This window comes from Pleurodeles waltl, chromosome 4_2 (genome assembly GCF_031143425.1).
Source record: "Pleurodeles waltl isolate 20211129_DDA chromosome 4_2, aPleWal1.hap1.20221129, whole genome shotgun sequence".
NCBI classification, from domain to species: domain Eukaryota; kingdom Metazoa; phylum Chordata; class Amphibia; order Caudata; family Salamandridae; genus Pleurodeles; species Pleurodeles waltl.
The window spans coordinates 279,903,014-279,925,843 of NC_090443.1; the positions used below are offsets into that span (position 1 = coordinate 279,903,014).

The window sequence follows — 22,830 nt, forward strand, 5'->3', positions numbered from 1 at the left end:
AAGTACGCTCTCTGCTTCTTCGGTTTCAGTAGAAAACCTATTTGTTAACAAATATTACATTATAAGTGGAGCTGAACAGGGACTGTAGACTTGCACTCAAAGAGTGCATGTTGAAATGTAAATAAAGCAGCCTGCAATGTAAGGGCACTGTCCATCAGAAGCAGAACTAGAGCCAGGGTCCACTGCATGACGGCAGTAGAAGCCTGGGCTGAGATCCCAGAAGACAGCGAGGCAAGGAGGTGGTGGTGCTGACCATTGAAACCAGAGAGGCGTAGCAACCATGTGGGACCCAGCCAGTTGTAAGTAGTGTGATGTGAGACCCACATGGGAGCCAGCCAATTGTGAGTACAATGAAATAATGGGTGGGCTCTAAGCCCCTTTAGAGATTTTTTCTTTGCTTTAAATACAAGAGTTTTCACAAACTCAGCGCAAGCGCTGTGCAGGTGAAACCTAAGACAACCCAAATGTAGAAGACTGGATTACGAACAACAGTGTCAGAAAATGCTCTATCATAATAGAATGCCTCCACTAGACTAACAATATATCAGCCAGAACAGCAAGAGACACTGGCACAAAGTAAATATTTAATGCTGTAGATCTCCCCAATCCAGCGTGAACTATCTTTCAATGACAATCTTAAATATGTTTTGGAATAGCATTCATTCTGTTTTCAAATATCAGCATATTGTTTCTCAGATAATATGGGTTTCTATCAAATATGAAATTTCCATTGTGGGTTAACCCCAGCGAGGGAAATCTTGTCCTTTTCCAGACAAGGGAAAAAAATTTACATTTTTGGCTCAAATGATATTTCACCCATGGTCTCTAAACATCAGCTTTTGATTTCCCTAGTACATATACATCACGTAGGCCAGTTCTGCCCCACCTGCCCAGGATTTAACGTCACACCCCTTTCTTTATAAGAATCCTCATCCCTTGCCATAATGCCAGAGATGCTCACCATTACAGTAGTGTCAAAACTGTACAATTGCTGTGCTCCATAATGCTAAGAATACCCACATCGTGCCTGCCACAGATATTATCATTCTTACAATGGACATGATTATGTGATAGTTGGCCACAGTTGGGCCAAGAGTGCTCAGAATATGGCAGGAATAGCTGCGATTATGCCACTGTTAGTCCAGTGATGCGCAGTAGTTCTCAAGCTTGATCAGTATTACAGCACTGTCAGTATTAAGTCTGAAATTTTCCAGAACTTAACTGTATGTATGTGTGTGTGTGTGTATGTGTATATATATATATATATCACACACAATAGTCTTGGAATGCAGGAACTCCACGCAGCGGTCCTGGATGGGCTCCGAGAGGCCCTAATAAATCTTCCACAACTCCTTCAAATAACAGGAGACCCAGGACACCTCTACTCATGGATACCAGATGGAAGATATATATATATATATATATATATATTTGTGTGTATAGCTGCAGATACACATGCTATGCATTATTCCGCCATCTACTGTTGGGCTTGGAGTGTTACAAGTTGTTTTTCTTCGAAGAAGTCTTTTCGGGAGTCGCAGGATCGAGTGACTCCTTCTCTTGATAATACTGCACATGAGCATGGACTCCATTGTTAGATTATTTTCTTTCTGCTGTCTGGTTCGGTCGTGTTTCGCTCTGAGATTTTGAATCAGAAACTTTAGAAAACTCCCTTAATCGTGCGTGTTATTTCGATCGCGTTTCCACCTAGCCTCGAACCGATAGTACCATCGGAAAATAAATTTCGCCCTTCTGGGCACGTGCGCCCAACTCTGGCCTGTTTGGGCCTACCTTGTCGTAGCCTGATGGATCGGACTCCATTTCAATTTTGTCCCCGGTGCCATGCAAAATTTCCCTACACAGACCAACACCTCGTATGTAATCTGTGTCTTTCTCCCGATCACAAAGAAGAAGATTGCGAGGCCTGACTATCGTTTCGATCTAAGAAGACCCTGCTTGTTTGGAGAGCCAGAAGATTGGAAATGGTGTCGAAGAGGACGGAACATCTCAACACCATGGAGGAGGGACAGACGCAGACGGTGGTTTGCATCAGGGAAACCGACTCTGAAAAAGAATCCGAAGAAGATAGGCCTATCACTGCAGGTCAGCACTTGAGTATGTCTGCCCCTACGGCCACTTATAAAAAATCATCAAAAGCTTTGGGTACACCACTGCCAGAGAGCCATGGTTCGACCCGAAAAAAGACTCTTGCCAACCGACCTTCGGGTTCGGCGTAGAAAAAGGCCACTCCTCCGGCAGTATCGGAGTCGAGTAAATCCATCAAGAGTTCTATTTCAGACTCGAGCAAGCGTCCTCACTCCTTGGAGTCGAAGCCTCGGCGCCCTGCTTTGGAGCCGAAACATCCGGCTTCATTTTCGGGCACTCAAAAACTACCATCTTCGGAGCTGAAAGAATCTTATTATTCAGAAGAGCAAGGACTTTCAAGCCATCTTAAACAGAGCTCAAAATCACTGCATGAACAGTTTTATAGACCTTCTGATGAGGACTCTGAGATCCAATCTGTCCTTCAGGTTATGGATGAAGGACAATCAAGGATTCACATCCATAAAGAGACTGGCAGAATAATTACTGCACCTCCTCTACAAACCAAAAGGAAGTTGGCCTTTCAAGAACAATTCGACACTGCTCCACCATCAGCAAAAATGTACAAACAGAAGGAGAAGCCAGTACCTGCCCATACTTCTCCCCCTCATTCACCACAACTTTTCTTTTTCGCTCCATCCACTAGCCCACCACCTTTACCTTCACCAACTCATTCACAATATTTACATAGTGATACGGTTGATCCTTGGGATCTCTACGATCCAGATCCTATTCCTGACAATGACCCGGACTTATACCCCTCTCCACCAAAGGACACTACTGCATACACTTAGGTTGTTTCCAGGGCAGCAGTGTACCATAGGGTGCTTATGCACACTGAGCCCCTAGAAGAGGATTTTCTGTTTAACACTCTATCCTCCACGCATTCAAAATATCAATGCCTTCCAATGCTACCTGGCATGATTAAACAGGCAGATAAATATTATAGTGAGCCATTTAAAGCTAGAGTAATAACTCCACGCACTGATTTAAAAGTATAAACCTGCTCCTACAGACCCTGGTTATATTACCCACCAAGTTCCTCCAGACTCAGTGGTAGTAAGTGCGGCTAGAAAGAGGGCTAATAGCCAGTCGTCAGGGGATGCTCCTCCCCCTGACAAGGAGAGTAGAAAATTCGATGCTGCTGGCAATAGGGCAGCAACACAGGCTTCCAACCAATGGCGAATTGCAAATTCGCAAGCCTTGATTAAGGGATGATAGAGCCCACTGGAACAAGGGCACAACAGATTGTGGAAGAGGGTCAGGCCATAAGTAATCAAATACGGTCTGCCCTCGATGCTGAAGATACGGCAGCTAGAAGTGTCAACACATCTTACACACATGCATGGCTACGTTCCTCTGGTTTCAAACCAGAAATCCAGCAGGCAGTGCTGAATATGCCTTTAAATAAAAGCACCTGTTTGGCCCTGAAGTAGACACGGCCATAGAAGAACTGAGAAAATACTCAGACACTGCCAAAGCAACGGGAGCCTTATACACACAACACCATATAGAGGCTCCTTTCATAGACCATTCAGAGGATTTAAGCCACAATCCACAGAGGCTTCTACCTCCCAGGCAAAACAAGGGCAACAGCAGTACCAGATATGGTGATTTAGAGGGTCTTATAGAGGCCAATACTTTAAAACCTCAAAACAAGCCACTACCCTAGTGACTTATTTACCATCCCTCAACCCCACACATCTCGTGTGGGGGGCAGACTGCAGCAATTCCTCTCCCAATGGCAATATACCACCACAGATCAATGGGTATTGTCAATTATCTGCAATGGCTATTACCTGGAATTGATTTCCACACCCCCCCCCCCCCCCCAAACCTTCCTCCACGTTATCACAAGCTATCCCCAGAACACAATGTTCCGGTTACAATAAGAAGTACAATCGCTACTACTAAAACAGGCAATGGAATTGGTCCCACATTCTCAACAAGGAACAGGAGTATACTCACTATACTTCCTCATTCCCAAAAAGGATGGCACTTTCAGGTCCATCCTAGATCTTAGATCGCTAAATCTATATGTCCTGTCAGAACACTTTCACATGGTAACTCTGCAGGACGTCATTCCACTACTACAAAAACAAGATTACATGACTGCATTAGACCTCAAAGATGCATATTTCCATATACCCATCCATTGAGCTCACAGACAATACCTAAGGTTTATGATAACAGGAAACGATTATCAATTCAAAGTTCTACCATTTGGCATAACAGCTTCAAGGGTATTCACAGAATATCTAGCGGTAGTAGCAGCCTACCTAAGAAGACAACACATACATGCCTTTCCATATCTAGACGATTGGCTAATAAAATAAAGCAATTTTATACTATGTCAAAAACGTACTCAGTACACAATAGAGACACTACATACACTAGGGTTCACTCTCAACTACCAAAAATCCCATCTTCAACCAGCACAGGTGCAGCCTTACCTAGGTGCTAGTTTCAATACGTAAAAAGCCTTAGCCTATCCAAATATACAAAGGATACAAGCTTTTCAAAATCTCATACCACAAATGCAGTCAAATCATCAATACACTGTAAGATTTACCATGAAACTATTAGGAATCATGGCATTTTGCATAGAAATAGAACCGCATGCAAGACTAAACATGAGGACACTCACAGCACTGGTCACAAGCACAGGGTCAGTTGCAAGATCTAGTGTTGTTAGACTGCCAAACGCACAAGTCCTTTCAATGGTGGAATCCCAGTAATTTAATGAAGGGGTGGTCATTTCAAGACCCTGTGCCTCAGACCACAATAACCGATGCATCAATGACAGGTTGGGGAGCTCTTCTCAACAACCTTACCATTCAAAGGGAATGGGATTCAAAACAACTAAATCAGCGCATAAACCATTTAGAATTATTAGCTGTGTTCCTTGCCCTAAAAGCTTTTCAACCGCTTCTCAAACACAAGACTGTCTTGATAAAAACAGACAATATGATGACCTTGTATTACCTAAAGAAACAAGGCGGGACACATTCATCTCAACTGTCCCTTCTAGCCCAAACAATATGGAAAGGGGCAATTCACAGTCAAATTCACCTACTAGCAAAATACATCCCAGGAATACACAATCAGCTAGCGGATCTCCTGAACAGAACACACCATCAGATAAACAAATGGGAAATTCACTCTCAAGTACTTCAAAAGTACTTTCAAAAGTGGGGGACACCAAAAATAGACCTATTTGCAACAAGCGAAAACGCAAAATGCCAAAACTTCGCATCCAGACACCCACACTCGCTGTCCAAGGGCAATGCTCTATGGATCAACTGGTCAGGAATATTTGCTTACGCTTTTCCCCCTCTCCCACTACTTCCATTTCTGGTCAACAAACTGCGTCAGACTTCTCTCACCATGATAACGTGGGCACGACAACATTGGTACACAACCCTCCTAGACCTGTCACTAGTACCTCACTACAATCGTCCAAACAGACCAGATTTGTTCACACAAAACAAAGGACAAATCAGGCATCCAAATCCCAGTGCTCTCAACTTAGCGATTTGGCTCCTAGAGTCATAGAATTTGAATGCTTACAACTTCAATTAGAATGCATGGACGTACTCAAACAAGCATGCAAGCCTACAACTAGACAATGCTATGCTAACAAATGGAAAATATTTGTTTTTTACTGTCAATCTAAAAATACTGACCCACTTACAGCATCAATACAAGATATTGTATGGTACCTACTTCATTTACGGAAATCAAATTTAGCTTTCTCATCTATTAAAATTCACCTTAGTGGCATATCAGCATACTTGCAGACTGTACAGCATATCTCACTCTTTAGAGTCCCAGTTATAAAAGCCTTCACGGAAGGACTAAAACGTAATATTCCACCCAGAACACCACCTGTTCTTGTTTCGAATCTCAATATTGTACTCACAAAATGAATGGGCCCACCTTTTGAACCTATGCATTCATGTGAGATTCAGTTCTTAACCTGGAAAGTTGCTTTACTAGTAGGTATTACTTCATTACGTAGAGTTAGTAAAATACAAGCATTCACTCTTGAAGAACCTTTTTTCCAAGTACCCAAACATAAAGTTGTGCTTAAAACTAATCCAAAATTTCTGCCAAAGGTGGTGGTATCACCATTTCACCTAAACCAAACAGTATTTTTCCCACAGCCAGATTGAATTGCATAAAGAGCCCTTCACACACTTGATCTTAAAAGAGCTCTTATGTACTAGGTGGATAGAACAAAACAGCTTTTTGTTGCTTTTCAACAACCACATAAAGGGAATCCTATTTCTAAACCAGGATTAGCAAGATTGATTGTTAGATTTATACAAACATGTAACATCAAGGCAAAAAGACAACTTTTAATCACACCTAAAGCACATTCCACTAGGAAAAAAGGTGCATCTATGGAATTTTTAGGAAACATACCAATGGCAGACATATGCAAAGCTGCCACATGGTCTACACCACATACATTTACAAAGCATTACTGTGTAGATGTATTTTCAAAGCAACAGGCCAATGTTGGTCAAGCTGTCTTAAGAACATTATTTCAAACAACTCCTACAGGCTAGCCACTGCATTTCTTGGGGAGAGTAACTGCTTTGTAGTCTATGCATAGCATGTGTAGCTGCAGCTACACATGCCATTGAATGGAAAATGTCACTTACCCAATGTACATCTGTTCGTGGCATGTAGTGCTGCAGATTCACGTGCACCTTCCCTCCTCCCCGGAAGCCTGTAGTTGTTGCAGTTTTTTCTATTTTGTACATATGTAGATACATTTACATTTGCATGGACATCTATTCTTATTTACTATTTCTATACAACATTTATATTATTACACTCTATCACTACTTCCTATACCCTTTTCCGAGAAAACAGTGTAACAATGGAGTCTATGCCCAAGCGCAGTATCACCGAGAGGAGTCGTCACTCGATCATGTGACTCCGAAAAGACTTATTAGAAGAAAAACAACTTATAACACTCCGAGCCCAACATTAGATGGCTGAATAATGCATAGCATGTGAATCTGCAGCACTACATGCCACGAACAGATGTACGCTGGGTATGTGACATTTTCCATATATATATATATATGTATATATATATATATATGTATATATATATATATATATATGTGTGTGTGTGTGTGTGTGTATAGTTTTTTATGGGTTCTCGGCCCCAGATACATTTAGTGTTCTCTGATACAAGGAATGGCTTCCAGAAAGAGGTCTTCCAAGGGGGAAACAAATCACCAGACATGTACACAACACATACATAAATGCACACAGAAGTAATTAAATAAATGTACATGCTCACCGCAGTCCAACCATCTGAAATGAACAATGCCATTACTTGCCTCCACTCTAAATCCAACCTTTGCTCTCCTTGAGTAAAGGGTTGCTAAAATATAGTTCTCACACACTACCTATGTCTCTCTGACAGTCCCCTACGTTAGTGACACTACTCTGAATATTGCTAACACTTCCTTTTTGGACCAGTGGTCACACTGCGTAACTAGACTAGGACTTGCAATGCAAGCACTCTCCACATTACGTTGTTAAAGTGAAAGTGGGTACAGGTGGTCATGTTGCTGGTACTACAGTGTGGGTATATATGTAAATGTGTTGTCCTGCAGTTAGTTTGGATGAGGCCCGTCAAAGTATATGTAGATTTGTAGCTCTTCCTTCTTCACTATGGCTAGACCCTCTGAATTATGTGGTTCGCTGGGTTCCACTTTATGATGCTACTTCTAGGGTACTGGTAAACTACCAATTGGAGACCCCTGTTCTAGACATCTCATGATCAGCACAGCACCAATGCCTGTATTATGGTAGAGGAGCCTTTCTGTTGCACATATGTTTTCAGGCCATTGTTTTGGTTCCGTGAAATAACAACTGAAACCCAGAATCTGCTGGGGCTATATCTGCACTTTTAATGGCCATCCTGCAAGACCGACCTTTGTAATGAACATGTTATCAGGCGGGGGGGGGGGGGTGTGGGGGGGTAGACCTTCGCTAATCAATGTAAACATAGCAGTACATAAATACAGTGGCACAGTGTGCATGGGGCCCTCATCTGTGATTACCTGTTCCACTTATGGTGTCACACTGAAGTATGCAAAAAAGTGACATGGAATGCTTACATTAATCTCAGCTACTGGTAATTACTTGCACTGCATCCCAGTCCATTGGTATTTTGCACACCATGCCACCTCAGGTTTGTCAGAGGCACCTGCAAATTAGTCTTGAACCTGCTCCAATCTGAACAGTCCAGCCTGAACTGCCAGGTCAGATCTTAAGTTGTTTGCGTTACAGCCCAGGGAGGGCCTGGCAATTAAGGATGGACTGTTCCTCTTGAAGCAGGTTGAGACCGATTTCCATATCGCTGGGTCCAAACTGAGGCAACACGGTGTGGTATATAACTATGGACTGCGATATGGCCCTGAGTAAAAACAGGTCGGTTCACCTTATCCATTGGTTTCCCCTCACTAAGAGTGACTGCACAAACTCCTTTGCTCATTATTCACATCCTTTTAAAAATAATGGTTTTCTTTTCTGTGTGCTTTATTTTTTTCATTTTGAGATTAAATAGCTGGTATTTATTGTGCTTCCTCTTTGGGGGATTTGTTTTCAGTCTGCTTTTTACGTTACTGTTTGGATGTGTTTAAATTACATTGTAGCTACCTGTGATTTGAATGCATGATTAGGTTGCAGCTGGAAGGCTTGTTATTTAAAAAAAGAGATCACTAGTAAAATGGCAACATCAAAATTTTCTTAAAACCTCAATCTTTTATTTCAAGCATATGGCTGCCACCTTTAGGGTGGTGGCCTGTTTCCCTTTTTTGTAGCATATGCTTACAGCCACACACACAAAAAAAAAGCACTACACTGCCAAGGACAGACTTTGTGACTTTGCCAATTCTTGTTCATTTTTCCAATTTCCTAATGTTTGTTTCAATCATCAAACCTTCCTACCATGACCATCTAAATACCCTTGTGTACAGTCGTTGGCATTTTGGGTTTTTTCCTCAAATCATTCTTATACTTTACTTGCTTGGGGAATCCTTCTCCCTCTCGTCTGAAATCACTGATGTCTGAAATCAGTGACATCTCGCCTGCCTCAAAGTCTGTTGAAGGAAATGGCAACCAAAACATTTTGAGTCCTTTACCCCTTCACTGCTGTGCCCCCAACCCTTCTTATACACTGGGTTACATTTGAAATGCACAAATGCAGCAAAGTCCCATTTGGAATAACAAATGTTCTACTATTCTAGGTTCCCACAAGTCTTCAGATTTAAAAAAAATAAATAAAAAATGGTACCTCAGTTGAGTGGGGTGGGCCTAGTGCTTGCGATAGGACACAGGACAAAACGGACATGGATACATCACATTTTTCCACTTGAAACCAACCGTTATGCTTTGCACAGTGGCTAGCTGTGTAATTTGGGCCCTAGCTCAGCTGGCACCTAGAGAAATTTAGCAAACATGCACATTTTTGAAAACTTGACACATGGGGTAATCCTGAGAGGTGTTGTTGGCTTGACTCTCACCAGGTACGTTTACTCGCAACCACCTGCAAACCTCAAACTTTAACTAAAAAAAAATGTCCTCACAATTCTGTGATTGAAAATTTTGGAATCTGCGGAGATCCACAAACTTCCATCCACTAAGCATTCCAAGTCACCAGATAAAAATTGTACCTCGTTTGTGAGGGTAGGGTTAGGTACTGCAACAGGAAACGGCTCTAAATGCAACATGGACACATCACATTTTCTTACTCAAAACTCACCCCTTTTTAGGTCGCAGCCTACCAGGTAGCGCAGCTGTCTGGTTTGCTGAAGACATCTTGGGGACATTCAGAAAGCTGTTCTAGGAATGCATTCTTCCTGTTGCTTGCCTTTGGCTCTGTGGTTTGTAACTCACATTTTCTTGCTTTCCATTTCTGGCTTTATTTGTTTTAGGCTGTCCAGCTTGAGTTTGTACCTTGCCTTGCTCAAACCTTATTTACAATATCCTTCCTTTCTGTAAACAGGCCTGTAAATCTTGGTCTTATTTGCTGTGCATTCAAAGACTGATGTCAAATGTCAGGCACTGTCTTTCAAAAGCACTTGTTTACTTTTCTTTCTCTGACTTCATAATAAGAGGATTTATGTGACGATCTTGCTGGATACTTGGGGGTATGGAAGAGGTTTCTTTTTTGGAGCACACAGCATTTAAATGAACTATGTAAGTATTTCAGAGTATTTCAGAATAAGGAACACAAATAAAGCACATTTTTTGTTATTTCTGAAGTGTGTTGGAAACAAATACTTTAATAAGATCAAAACAAATCATTACACTAGGTGATGCAATTTCCACAAATTTTCATCTGTGCACTGTATAGTTTTATTGGTAAAACTGTATGTTTGTGCAAATGTAATTTGCCAAGAGAGCTCTTCATCTGTGCTTGTCATCGCACATGCCTGCTCTCTGGGTTGATCTAACCTGCCAGGGTCACTCCGCTGCACAGACTGTACAAAATGCACACAAATTCCATCATCATGTCCCTCGGAATCGCTGGAAAATAAGTCGCCTATTGGAACTCTGCGAACTGAAAATTCACTTCCAGATTCTGCTTCATTTTTTCTCCTTCATATGTTCTCTCAATATCTGCTGTTCTCCATAACCAGAATCAGGGCCTGGGCAGCAGTCATCCACCAAGATTCCATCTCTGTTCACTGCTAAAACCGTCATTCTAAATCACTGTCCTAAGTTGAAGGCCAGAAGTATTGTTCCAAATCCATTGATGGGTGTGTGGGCGTGATGTGTGCAACAATAAATAACCACAAAATTACTTATCTAGTTTCTGAATCTGCAGGTCCTCCAAAGACACTAAGAAGAGATAGTATTCCTTATCCCTGCCACATTCCCAATATCACAGCATACCTTTGCCATGATTTTTGCAAACTTTATTTTTCTGGGAGCTGCTGGGCCTTTGCAAGTAAAAAACTAATTTCCAGAAGCCACAAATCAACCTTGGTTTTCAGGAAGTACACAGTGCTATCCCCAGGGTCACTGGAATCATGCAGCTGGAGAGCACCCAATTATAGGAAGAGATGACCAAATGAAGCAGTAGGAAAAGGCAAATGATGCTGCATTATGCAACACATGTTTTGATAATATTACATCATTATTTTATGATTAGAAAACATGATAATACTACCTGGGCACATAGTTATCTCATTGTCATCAATATCGCACCCAAATACAGAAATAAGCAACGTAAAGTTGACCAGTCAGCCGTTGTGCATAACCTCCTACTGTATGCAATCACATTGCCACATCTTTACAAACTTTTGGTATATTTGAGATTATTTTTCTTATAACATCTCCAACTTTTTTCTTCTAAAACATTGCCAAATATGTACAGTTGGGCTTTTTTTTTCTCCATTTATGTGTTTTCTTCGGGGCAGTCGCCTCACTAGGGAAAACCAACCCCACAAAAAAAGAGCCACCTAGGGGAGTTAAACCATGTTTTCAGGACCACCACACCACCCCCCCAGAACCACACCCCACCCGCCGCCCTCCCTCCCCCCTACATTTTTTTTTTTTTGTAAATATTTTTTTTTAAATGTGTGGTTTCACTAGGGGGAGCAAACACACATCCCACTGCCCTCCTTTCAAAAGTAAAATGTGGGCTCAACGGGGGTTCGGCCTTTATGTCAGGAGGGCTGACTCTGCCAATTTCACCTTTTAAAGCATTATTTATATATATGTGTATATGTGTGTATGTGTGTGTATATATATATATATATATATATATATATATATATATATATATATATATATATATATATATATAAATATATATATATATATAATGTTCGCTGGCATGTGTAGCTGCAGATACACATGCTTTGCATAAGTCCGCCATCTAGTGTTGGGCTTGGAGTTTTACGAGATCGAGTGACTCCTCCTCTCAGTGATAGTGCCCATGGGCATCGAGTCCTTTGTTAGATTGTTTTCTTTCCACCGTCTGGTTCGGACTTGTTCCCTCTCGCTCCGGTAGATCTCTGTTTGGTACTATCTGAACTTCTTTCTTTCCTTTAAACGTCAGTATGATTTTCAAATGCGTTTTCCATACTACACTCGATCCGATTGTAGTGTCGGGATCGATTAAACACCCTTTTTGGCGCCCACGCCCTTCTCGGGCCCACTGCGTCACAGGCTCCTGGATCGGATTCCGTTTTGATTCTGCCCTCGTTGCCAGGCCAAGTTCCCTTACACCGACCAGCACTCTGTGTGCAAATGCTGCCTCTCTCTGAACCACAAGGAAGAAACCTGCGAGGCGTGTGCTGATCCTTCTCCTTCTACTTCAAGAAGACTCTGCGAGATCGAAGATGGTGTCTGTTAGAGATGGCATCGAAGTCAACCGAACAAACGCCCAACATTTTCGGTGAGGAACAGGCGCAGAGTGTGGTTTCTATTGCAGATTCTGACCGTGACTCAGATGGGGACAGCCAAGTTATTCCTGTGGTGCAGTATGTGAGTAAGTCAGCCCCTTTCTATCACCAAAAATATATATATAAAAAAAAAAAAAGGCAGCACAAATGGTCTTTGGCCCACCACTGCTTGCCGACCATGGTCAGACCCAAACAGTACATCTCGATGACCGGCCCTCAGGTTTGGTGTTGAAGAAGACCAAAATGCATTAGACCGAACAGACTTCCACCCCTGTTTCAGGAGCGAGTCGCAAAGTGGAGGGTTCCAAATCGGAACCAAAACGTTTACATACCACCTCAGAGCCGAAGCATCCAAGCTCCTCTTCAGAACAAAATAAACCTCCCATTTGCTTCAGTCCTCATTTTCGGCCCGATTAAAGCAGATAGTCACCATGCTTTTGGAGCACACAACTATGGAAAGTAAACATGTTCCATCTGCAGAAGAGTCAACAGACATTAGGCCCATTTTGGAAGTGATGGACCATAAACAGCGGAAAATACAGATTCAGAAAGACATTGGGAACATTATTGCCTCTCCTCTTTTAATAACCAAAAGGATCTGTCTTTCCAAGAAAGTTTGGAAGCTGGGCCCTCACCTGCAAAAATATTTAAGCACAAGGAGAACCCAAAGGCAGTACAACAGCCTTCTCTGCTGCATTCTCCTGTGCTTCCCACTTCTCCTCTACCTGATACTTCACCACCACCACCTTCACCTACACAGTGCAGTCTCCTGTCTCTTCACATGGGGATTATATGGGTGACAATACTTATACTGTAGACCCGTGGGATGTGTACGATTCAGACCCTATCCCGTCTAATGACCCTGATCTATATCCCACTAGGCCATCTCCACCTGAAGATACCACGGCCTGTAACCAAGTCATTACTAGAGCAGCCACATACCACAATGTTCAGCTGCACTCTGAACCCATAGAGGTTGACTTTCTATTCTACACACTATCTTCTACACATAAACAGTACCAATGTTTGCCAATGCTACCTGGCATGCTAAAATATGCTGATGATATTTTTTTTAAGAACCAGCAAAGGCTAGGGTACTCACACCGAGGGTAGACAAAAAATATAAAGCTGCACCATCAGATCCACTCTTTATAACACAACAATTTCCACTTGATTCCGTTGCTGTCAGTGCAGCTAAAAGAGGGCAAATAGTAAGCCCACCGGGGATGCCCATTCCCCTGATAAAGAAAGCCACAAATTTGATGCATCAGGCAAGAGTGGCAACTCCAGCTGCAAATCAGTGGAGAATTGCCAACTCCCAAGTTCTTTTAGCCAGGTACGACAGCGCCCATTTGGACGCGATGCAAGAGTTCCTCCAATATCTCCCATCAGAATACCAAAAAAGAGCACAGCAGGTAGTGGCAAAAGGACAGGCTATTGCCAACAATCAAATTAGATCTATACTAGATGCAGCAGACACCGCAGCTAGGGGTATAAATACTAGCGTCATGGTCAGGAGGCATGCTTTGTTGCGGTCCTCGGGATCCAAACCTGAGATGCAGCAAGCGGTCCTTAATATGCCGTTTAACAAACAGTACCTATTTGGACCAGAGGTGGATGCCACCATCGAAAAGTTTAAAAAGGACTCAGACAGTGCAAAGGCCGTGGGTGCACTTTACACAACACCTTTTCAGGGTACTTTTCGCAAGCACCAATTCAGAGGGGGTTTTAAACCCCAAACATTAGAGGCCTCTACGTCCCAACAAAAGCAGGGACAACAGTATTACTCGAGAGAGTCTTTTAGAGGATCCTATAGAGGACACAACTTTAGAAATAGGGGGAGACCCACTACCACAAGAGGTGCCTCCACCTCATCAAAGCAGTGACTTTTTCTGCATCCCCACACAGCACACATCTCCTGTAGGAGGAAGACTGCAACATTTCTACCATCAATGACAACATGACAGTAATGTGTTATCTACAAAAACAAGGGGGGCACACTCATCCCAATTTTCCCATCTAGCACAAACAATTTGGAAGTGAGCAATCCACAATCGCATTCACCTACTAGCAGAATATATCCCAGAGATTCACAACCAACTAGCGGACCTCTCAAGCAGGACGCAGCAACAATATATTTGAATGGTAGAATCACCCACAAGTAATTAAACAGTAATTTCATATGCAGGGAACACCAAGCATAGACCTTTTCGCAACAAGCGAAAACGCAAAATGTCCAAACTTCGCATCCAGTTACCCACACCCTCGATCCAAGTGCAATGCTCTATGGATCAATTGGTCAGGGATATTTGCTCCCCCCCTCCCCCCCCTCCCCACACACACACACACTAATTCCATTTCTGGTCAACAAGAGCCGTCACACTTCCTTCACTATCATACGTTTAGCTCCCACCTGGGTACGTCAACACTGGTACACAACACTATTTGCTCTATCAGTAGTACCACATCACAAGCTTCCAAACAGACCAGACCTATTGATTCAAAACAAAGGTCAAATCAGGCATCCCAATCCCCAGTCTACTCAACCTGGCGATTTGGCTCCTGAGGTCATAGTCTGGATATCTACAGCTTCCATCGGAATGCATGGACATTCTAAAGGAAGCACGTAAACCTACAACCAGTTAGTGCTATACAGCTAAATCAAAACGTTTTGTATATTACTGTCAACCCAAAAACATTGATCTACTTAAAACATCAGTGCAGGATATTGTATGTCATTTGCTTTACTTACAAAATGAAAATCTTGTATATACATCTATTAAAGTTCATTTAACAGCAATTTCAGCCTACCTCCAAAACAGACCGCATACCTCTCTGTTTAGAATATCTATCATAAAAGCTTTTATGGAAGGCCTTAAAAGAGTTATTCCACCTAGAGTTCCACCAGCTGCTGCCTTGAATCTTAACATTGGACGCTGGTCCTTGGTGGGTTTCCTGCCTGTGGATCGCGGTGCAGTTGCAATCCACAGAAAGGAAACTATTTCAGGGAGTCCTCATTGGAAAGGGGAGAACCTCCCTTTTCCGTTGGGGCCTCCATAGAACCTTGTGAGGCCTTTTTAGGCATTTTCCCCACCAGAGTGGGAGAGAGCGCTTACCTGCTCCTTTTGCCGCTCCGGTGGGAAATCTGTAATGTCAGTGTGCCTTGCAATGCACTGATGTCACAGATGGCTGGCAGAAGGGGCGGGGGACAAAACAGAAGTGATTCCGCATGGAGTCCTGTCCTTTTTAAAAACAAAAAAAAAGAATTCTCGGGTGCTAGCCCTCCCCAGTGTCCAGTGGCTAACATCTGCTTTGGGGCGGGAGTGCAGCCATTGGCCGACGGCTGCACATAAGGGGTTAAAGGGCAGTTCCTTGGAGATAGGCTTGAAAATTTGTAGCATTGTATCTAAGGATGGCTTTGGTTCACCACTAGTGGAAACTTGTCTTTTAGAAGTTGAATTTGATGGACAAACCAGTCCTAATACCTTGAAAACTTATATTCCTTACACTCTAATACAGAATTGTATAATCGGAAAAGAAGTGCAGCTATTGGCCACATTGTATCAAAATTGCAAGTAAACAAACACATTTCAAAGACTGTTATATTTGGATGGGAAACCTTGATACAAATATAGGAGAGGCAAAGAAAAAAGATGTATATTTAAATTAATATTCCTGTGGCTCGTAAGACAGAATATGATGCCATGAGGTGATTTACCAAACATTAAACCCAATACACTTGTTCTTTTTTCAGTGAATGTTTCTCGCTTGACACCCTACTAAAATTGCCACTCAGCACTCTACCATCCCCTCCCTGTGCAACCCTGTACTTACTGCTTCCCCCTGCACTTTTACTGTCCTCGTGATATCCACTGCACTCTTGCTGCACTTCAATCACACACACACCACATTTGCATTGCACAGAACTGCACTCCCATTCTGCCTAGAAAGATTAAACATGTTTCATTTTTTTAAGAGGCACTGGGAAGGAATTAACTGGTACTGATTTTTTTTTTTTTTTTTTTTTTTTTTTTTTTGTATACATTTCTTTTTTCTATGGAACCTAAAGTTCTTCCCCAGGTAGCAAAGAACTACTTTTCTTTAAGGTATTGTAGGAACGTTTTTGGTCTGTATGTTGAAGCAGCCAGTGCACAGCTACTGGTGTGCAAAGAAATTCTCAATAAGCAGTGAGTAAAAGGTAGTGAGAAAGGTAGTGAGAGAGGGTGCGAGCCACTGCTGTACTTTTTTCCACTGTAGTTTTTCATTTCAATTTATTTTAACATTAAATGTATCTTCTTTCATGTTACTTCATATTGAGTTGGAAACTGTAATCAGTTTAGTTATGTGATTAAAAAACACTTTGGCAGTTTTACACTATACTGTTAAAGTTGGATTTTTTGTGTTCATGTGACCACTTAAAAACAAAATGTTAGAACACACAGAGCATAGTGAATGCTAATATTTCATCTGATTATTCAAATTTCACATAATGGTGGTCGTTTGGTTCAGCCCTGACAAACCAAAGCTATGTAACCCTTGTAGTTAATTATTGGATTGTTATTTAAGGCCTCCAGTTTATTTAGAGATGTGAATTTGGAAGCTACTCTAAGAAAGCTTTACAAGGCTTGTAAGAAATACCCTGCATTGTAAAGTTTGTGCAAACTCTTCTTGTTGTATGTAAAGGTGAAAGAGGGACATCCCGATAAGGGAGTAGGGGCTTGTATGTTTATTTTGTGATATCCAAGAAAGGGAACCCCAGTTGCCCAGCTTTTTGAGAGCAAGTGATGATGTACTTAAAATCACAGTGGGACAAGGAAGGTACCTGAGAATTCTGGCAGGAATATTAGCTGAATCTCAGACTTGCATACAGATGTGCCCTCCTGCTGATCCTTGTGCGAAGATCTCCTGATCTGCTTTCCTGTTCAGTCCCTTTCTCCAGATAGTCCTCCAGGGTGATTTGCCAGAGGGTATCTGTGTCCTTGGAACAGACATACATACTTTGTTTATGGCATGCTGTTTGATGTCCTCAGTTGTGACTTCCAGACTCCCTTCACCGTGTGTCTTGGTCTTAACCTGTGCCTCTTGTCATTCACCTCAGGTCTCAGTGTTCGCTTCAATGAATCTACAGAGAAGTCTCAGAAGAAGAAAAAGAAAGTGAAAGAGCTAACCCCACTGCAGGCAATGATGCTGCGAATGGCAGGTAAGAAAGAAACTGCTGAAGCATAACCTCGGATAACCTCTCACCTCTCTTGACTCTTACATTTTATTTTAATCTCTGCTCCATCTAGCACATGACTCTTCTTTTCCTCCTGCTCTTCACCTCTTTCCCTCTTGCCTGTCTCATCAGTCAGCTCTTCCACCATTTCCTCAACCCATCCCTATTTCCCTTCCTGTTCCACCTTTACTTGCCTCTATCACCCTTCACTGCATTTCCCACCCTTCTCTGCATCCTCCATTTCTCAATCTCTCTTCCTATTTATATCTCTTCCCTGCATTTTCTTTTCTCCTCCTGTTTTGTAAGCTCTTGCCTCTTCTGTAACTTTTCACCAGTGGTCCACTGTCACTCCTTTAACCTCTCTAGCATTTTCTACCATTCTTTTTTTCCTTCTTTTTCTTTTCTCTTTGAGTGCTGCTTACTTTCTCTTACATATTTTTTTCTTTTCCTAACCTCCCATTTTTATCTTGTTCTCCGGTCATTCTTTGTACCTAGCTGCTCTTACCTCTCTCCTGTTCCTCTCACCTCTTCTCTTCTCATTTTTCTCTTTATTCTTTATTTCCTATTTTCTTTCCTCTAACCCGGTCCCCTTGATAGCTTCCTTCTAGTTCTCTGTCCTGTGCACCTTCGCCTAAGCCCTTTAGCCCTCAATTCCTCACCCTAGCGCTCTAACCAACTCCCACTGTTCCTTTCAAAGCCTTTCCTCTCTTGTCCCCTTAGTCTGTACCATTCCTCTGCTTGTCTGCTCATGCTTATTTCTCTATTGCTTTGCGTCTCCCTCTTTGCCCTGTGAATCCCTGTCTCATGCCTCTTCCTCTTTAACCCTTTCTTTAGGACAAGAGCTTCAGGAAGAAGAGGAGGACCAGGACATGGACGACTATTCAGATGATGATGACGATGATGATTCCGATGACAGCGACGAGTCAGAGACCGAAGAGGCGCCACGTCGCACAGAGGAGACGCGTCCTCAGTCCGCTTCAGCAGCTGCTGCGGCCCAAGCTCCAGCTCCTACACAGACTCCAACCCCGGCTCCAGCTGCATCTCCTGCCCCAGCTGTAGCCGCTGCCCCACAAGCCCAGCATCCACATCCAGCACAGATGCAAATGCCACGACTGCATGCACCCCCACCATTGGGTATCCCACCAGCACCTCCTCTCCGTCCCCCAGGACCACCAAGCGGCCTCCCCCCTGGTCCTCCTCCAGGTAACAAGGCATTGATGTTCTGCAATAGCTCACAGGAGTATTCCGTGTGCACCTTTGTGTACACAAGTGACCAGCCTATTGTCATGCTGTTATTCATTGACTTCTGGCTCTGGGGAGAGGTCTCCATCTGTTGACGTAGCCCATGCTAAAGGTCACTGACATAATGTCTCACCTCCTTACTCTTCCCCGTTCTCATTCGCTGGCATAGTGCCTCTTCACGATTCCACTCATGATCATGTATGTTTTTATTTAAGCACTCCATTACTTTAAGTATCCCTAACACACACCTGTCTCCAAGTCCCAAGGAAGCACCTTGTGGCATCTAAATACCCATTTTCGGAGACCACCTGTGGGACCCGGAGCTGCTACTTTACAAGTCCCAGAAAGTAACTAACATTCTCTCACTGCTACCTCACCCACTGACACCTGCCTTTCAATGCCCCTTTCTGCCTAATTTAGCCTCTCTTCTTCTCAGGTGCTCCTCCTTTTCTTAGACCTCCGGGAATACCTGGACTACGCGGACCTCCACCCCGATTGTTACCACCAGGGCCACCTCCCGGCCGGCCCCCGGGACCGCCTCCTGGACCACCTCCAGGCCTACCGCCAGGGCCTCCTCCAAGGGGACCGCCACCAAGACTGCCACCCCCTGCTCCTCCAGGTATAGTTTTTGCTTTTTATACAGTGCCCCACAATGTATTTCTTAACTTTCTAAGTGCTTTAAATAACAGTATGCAGACAGTAGAGGGCTGTCTGAGTCTATTGAATCTGTATAACTAAAGTAAGGCCCTGCTGAAAGCTGTCTGATATGTGTAGGATGTAGTGTAACTCTGCTCTTTGACCTTGCCAGATCTATATATCCTGTTCTGTTTGAATATGTGTTCAGTTAGTATATTATTAGTGATACCTCTGCTGTTCAAAACTGTAAGCTATCTGTGACCAGATGCTGTTCAAAACTGTAAGCTATCTGTGACCAGACATATCATTTCATTGAATCTCTCAAGGATAGCTATGCAGTCTGAGTCTCCGAGGTCTTTGTAACCTGAGGTATAACTCTTTCTGTCCAATACTTGAACCTGGAACATCTGTGTAAGCTTGGAGCTAGTTGTGTCACTCATTCAAGAATATTGTGTAGTAAGAGTGGGGCTGTCTCCTGTTTGAACCTGCAAGATGCCTATAAGCTGATAGAAAACTATGAACTCTGTAAGTTGAGGTATGATTTTGCTGCTTGAACTGTTAGGATATCTGTAACCCAGTAGGTAGCCCCTGCCAAGCTAAACTGAGATCTTTATAGCATGAGTTCTATCTTTAGCTGTCAAAGACCTGAGTGAACTGTATGACCTGAGGGAAAGTTCTGCTATCTAACACCTTAACCGGTAAGGTGTATGTAACCTGAAGCATTGCTCTATTGTTTGTGGCCTAACCCCTGAAGCTTGTAACTGTAAGGAAAGGTGTGTTTCCATAAGACTGCTTATAGCTTGGAAGTGTATGCAATTGGTTCCTGCATTGTGCCTCAGACTGTTGTGTTTTCTCTCCCTCTCCTGTTACCCTCTTGCAGGTATTCCTCCTCCTCGTCCAGGCCTGATGAGACCTCCATTAGCACCCCCATTAGGCCCTGCTCCCCCAGGGCTCTTTCCGGCTCCAGCCTTGCCCACCCCTGGCGTCCCCACTTCCAGCGTGCTGAGTGCTCCTCCTAGCTTGATCCAGCGCCCCAACAAGGATGATGGTAGCACGGGGACCAGTGCTGTGAGCAGCAGTGCTACCATCGAAAAGCAGGCCACTGCCACCATCAGTGCCAAGCCCCAGATCAACAATCCCAAGGCCGAAGTCACCCGCTTTGTGCCCACTGCTTTGCGGGTACGGCGAGAGAACAAGGGCATCACGCCACAGAAGAAGCCAGAGGTGCCTGTAGCTCCTGCACCCAAGGTCGCTCCCAAGGCAGGAACCCCGATGCCCACGAAGGACGACATGTATGAAGCTTTCATGAAAGAAATGGAGAACTTGCTGTGAGATTGTGTGGGCTCACCTGGCATCATATTAGCTTCTACAGGAAAAGGGCTGTTCCAGGCAACTTCCTGCCCATCTCTCAAGCCTCCAGGCCAGAATGGTGTGGCTTCCTAACAGAATGACAAAATGGTGTAGACCTTGCCATGTGTGGTATTCTCCCTATTTCTACGTAAACTGGCTGCATCAATTTGCTGGCACCCATCTCAGATTCATTTCAGCACGGTTGATTTCACCCATGTTTCGTGCTCTCTGTTAGAACTTCATGTATAAGCGTGCTTGCCTCCCGCAGGTCCTCTTCTGTGACTGTATTGTCTCATTCAAATGGGAGAGTCTTGAAGTGTTATGGAGTTTTAGGTTTTTTTAAAGATTGTTTTCCCCTTCTCCTTTTGTAAATATATTTCTGATCCTATTTTTAGTTACCGTCCCCACAAAATGGCTTTGGAATAGTGCATCCATTCCTCAGCCTCATTACTATGGTATGCCTATTTTCTCCCAATGTAATAAATCTTTGATACTGGTCATCACTTAGTCTAATCTTGTACTTTGTTTGGATTTTGCAGATTAATTTGCGGAGCTCTCATTCTTGCTGCTTCCTTGGCAAATATGCAAATGTGTCTTTGGTAAAAACCTCATTTTGCGGTTGGGATCTGGAAAATGTTCGATTCAGTCACCAGGAACAGGCAGTCTTATTGTCCTTTCCCTAGCACATCTTCATCAAAATGTTGATTAGATAAGTTTGGCTTATCGATTGGTTGCTCATCGAGTGAGTTATCAGTTTACCACTTTAAATTATTCTGTTTTGTTGTTTGCTGTTGTCACTGACTTGAAGTTCCTCTTTATAAAAACCAGTCCTACTCCTGTGTCCAACTGTGCCTTCCCATTGCTCCTTCCGATCACCTCCTTTGATTTCTCTGCTTCTATTGGGGTGTGCCTTTCTTCTCTTTCCCTTCTGCATACCTCTGCTCCAGCTCTTTCTACCACAACGTGCATATCCTCTGCCTGGCTGATTTGATCCCTTGTGAATGGCCCCTGCTGAATCTAATGCTGCCAATACCTAGCCCAATCCTGCCTTTGCATGATCCTTTTGCACCTTGTTTCTGTCCATGCCCACACTTCGATTTTTTCTGTGTCACAATACACCTGCCTTTTTGTGGCTCCATTATCACAGCTCTCTTCAAGGTTAAGTGATTGTCACTTTGGTCTCTTCTGCCAGCTGATTTGCTGGGTATAGTGTAAAAGAGTTAAATTGTGTGGGGTTAGACTCGCAAGTCTCTAATTGAGGTAAAGTTATGGCATCTCAGGAAGCTTCAAAGCTGTTCCAGCAACTGTTACCACAATAACTGAACACAAAGTACTATAAAACAGACATGCCCCATATATATATATATATATATATATATATATATATATATATATATATATATATATATATATATATATATATATATATATGTTCAATGGCATGTGTAGCTGCAGATACACATGCTGTGCACTGTTCCTGCCATCTAGTGTTGGGCTCGGAGTGTTACAAGTTGTTTTTCTTCGAAGAAGTCTTTTCGAGTCACAGGACCGAGTGGCTCCTCCCTTTCGGCTCCATTGCGCATGGGCGTCAACTCCATCTTAGATTGTTTTCTTTCCGCCATCGGGTTCTGACGTGTTCCTCTTCGCTCCGTATTTCGAATCGGGAAAGTTAGCGAAAGTATCGAACATTTGTTCGGTACCGGTTTAGTGTTAGTGTATCGGCACAGACATAAAGACCGCTTCGGCGGCCCTTTGGGGCTTCCATTCTTCATCGAGGCCTGGTCGGCCCGACCACACCCGTCGTCCCAGACTAATGGACCGGACCCCCTTCCATTT

The 22,830-nt window shown here is 43.2% G+C and overlaps 1 protein-coding gene across 4 annotated transcripts in view; it reads left to right on the top strand.

Annotated features, from left to right (window-relative positions):
* Positions 1–21,497, top strand: part of WBP11 (WW domain binding protein 11) — a 145,350-nt gene extending 123,853 nt beyond the window's left edge. For all 4 annotated transcript variants that reach the window (XM_069231111.1, XM_069231113.1, XM_069231112.1 and 1 more), the window contains exons 9-12: positions 17,650–17,751; positions 18,601–18,969; positions 19,445–19,627; positions 20,525–21,497. In XM_069231111.1, coding sequence (XP_069087212.1) covers positions 17,650–17,751; positions 18,601–18,969; positions 19,445–19,627; positions 20,525–20,976 — 1,106 coding nt within the window. In that variant the 3' untranslated portion in view covers positions 20,977–21,497. The remainder of the gene's footprint in view (positions 1–17,649; positions 17,752–18,600; positions 18,970–19,444; positions 19,628–20,524) is intronic.
* The last annotated feature ends 1,333 nt before the right edge of the window (positions 21,498–22,830 follow it).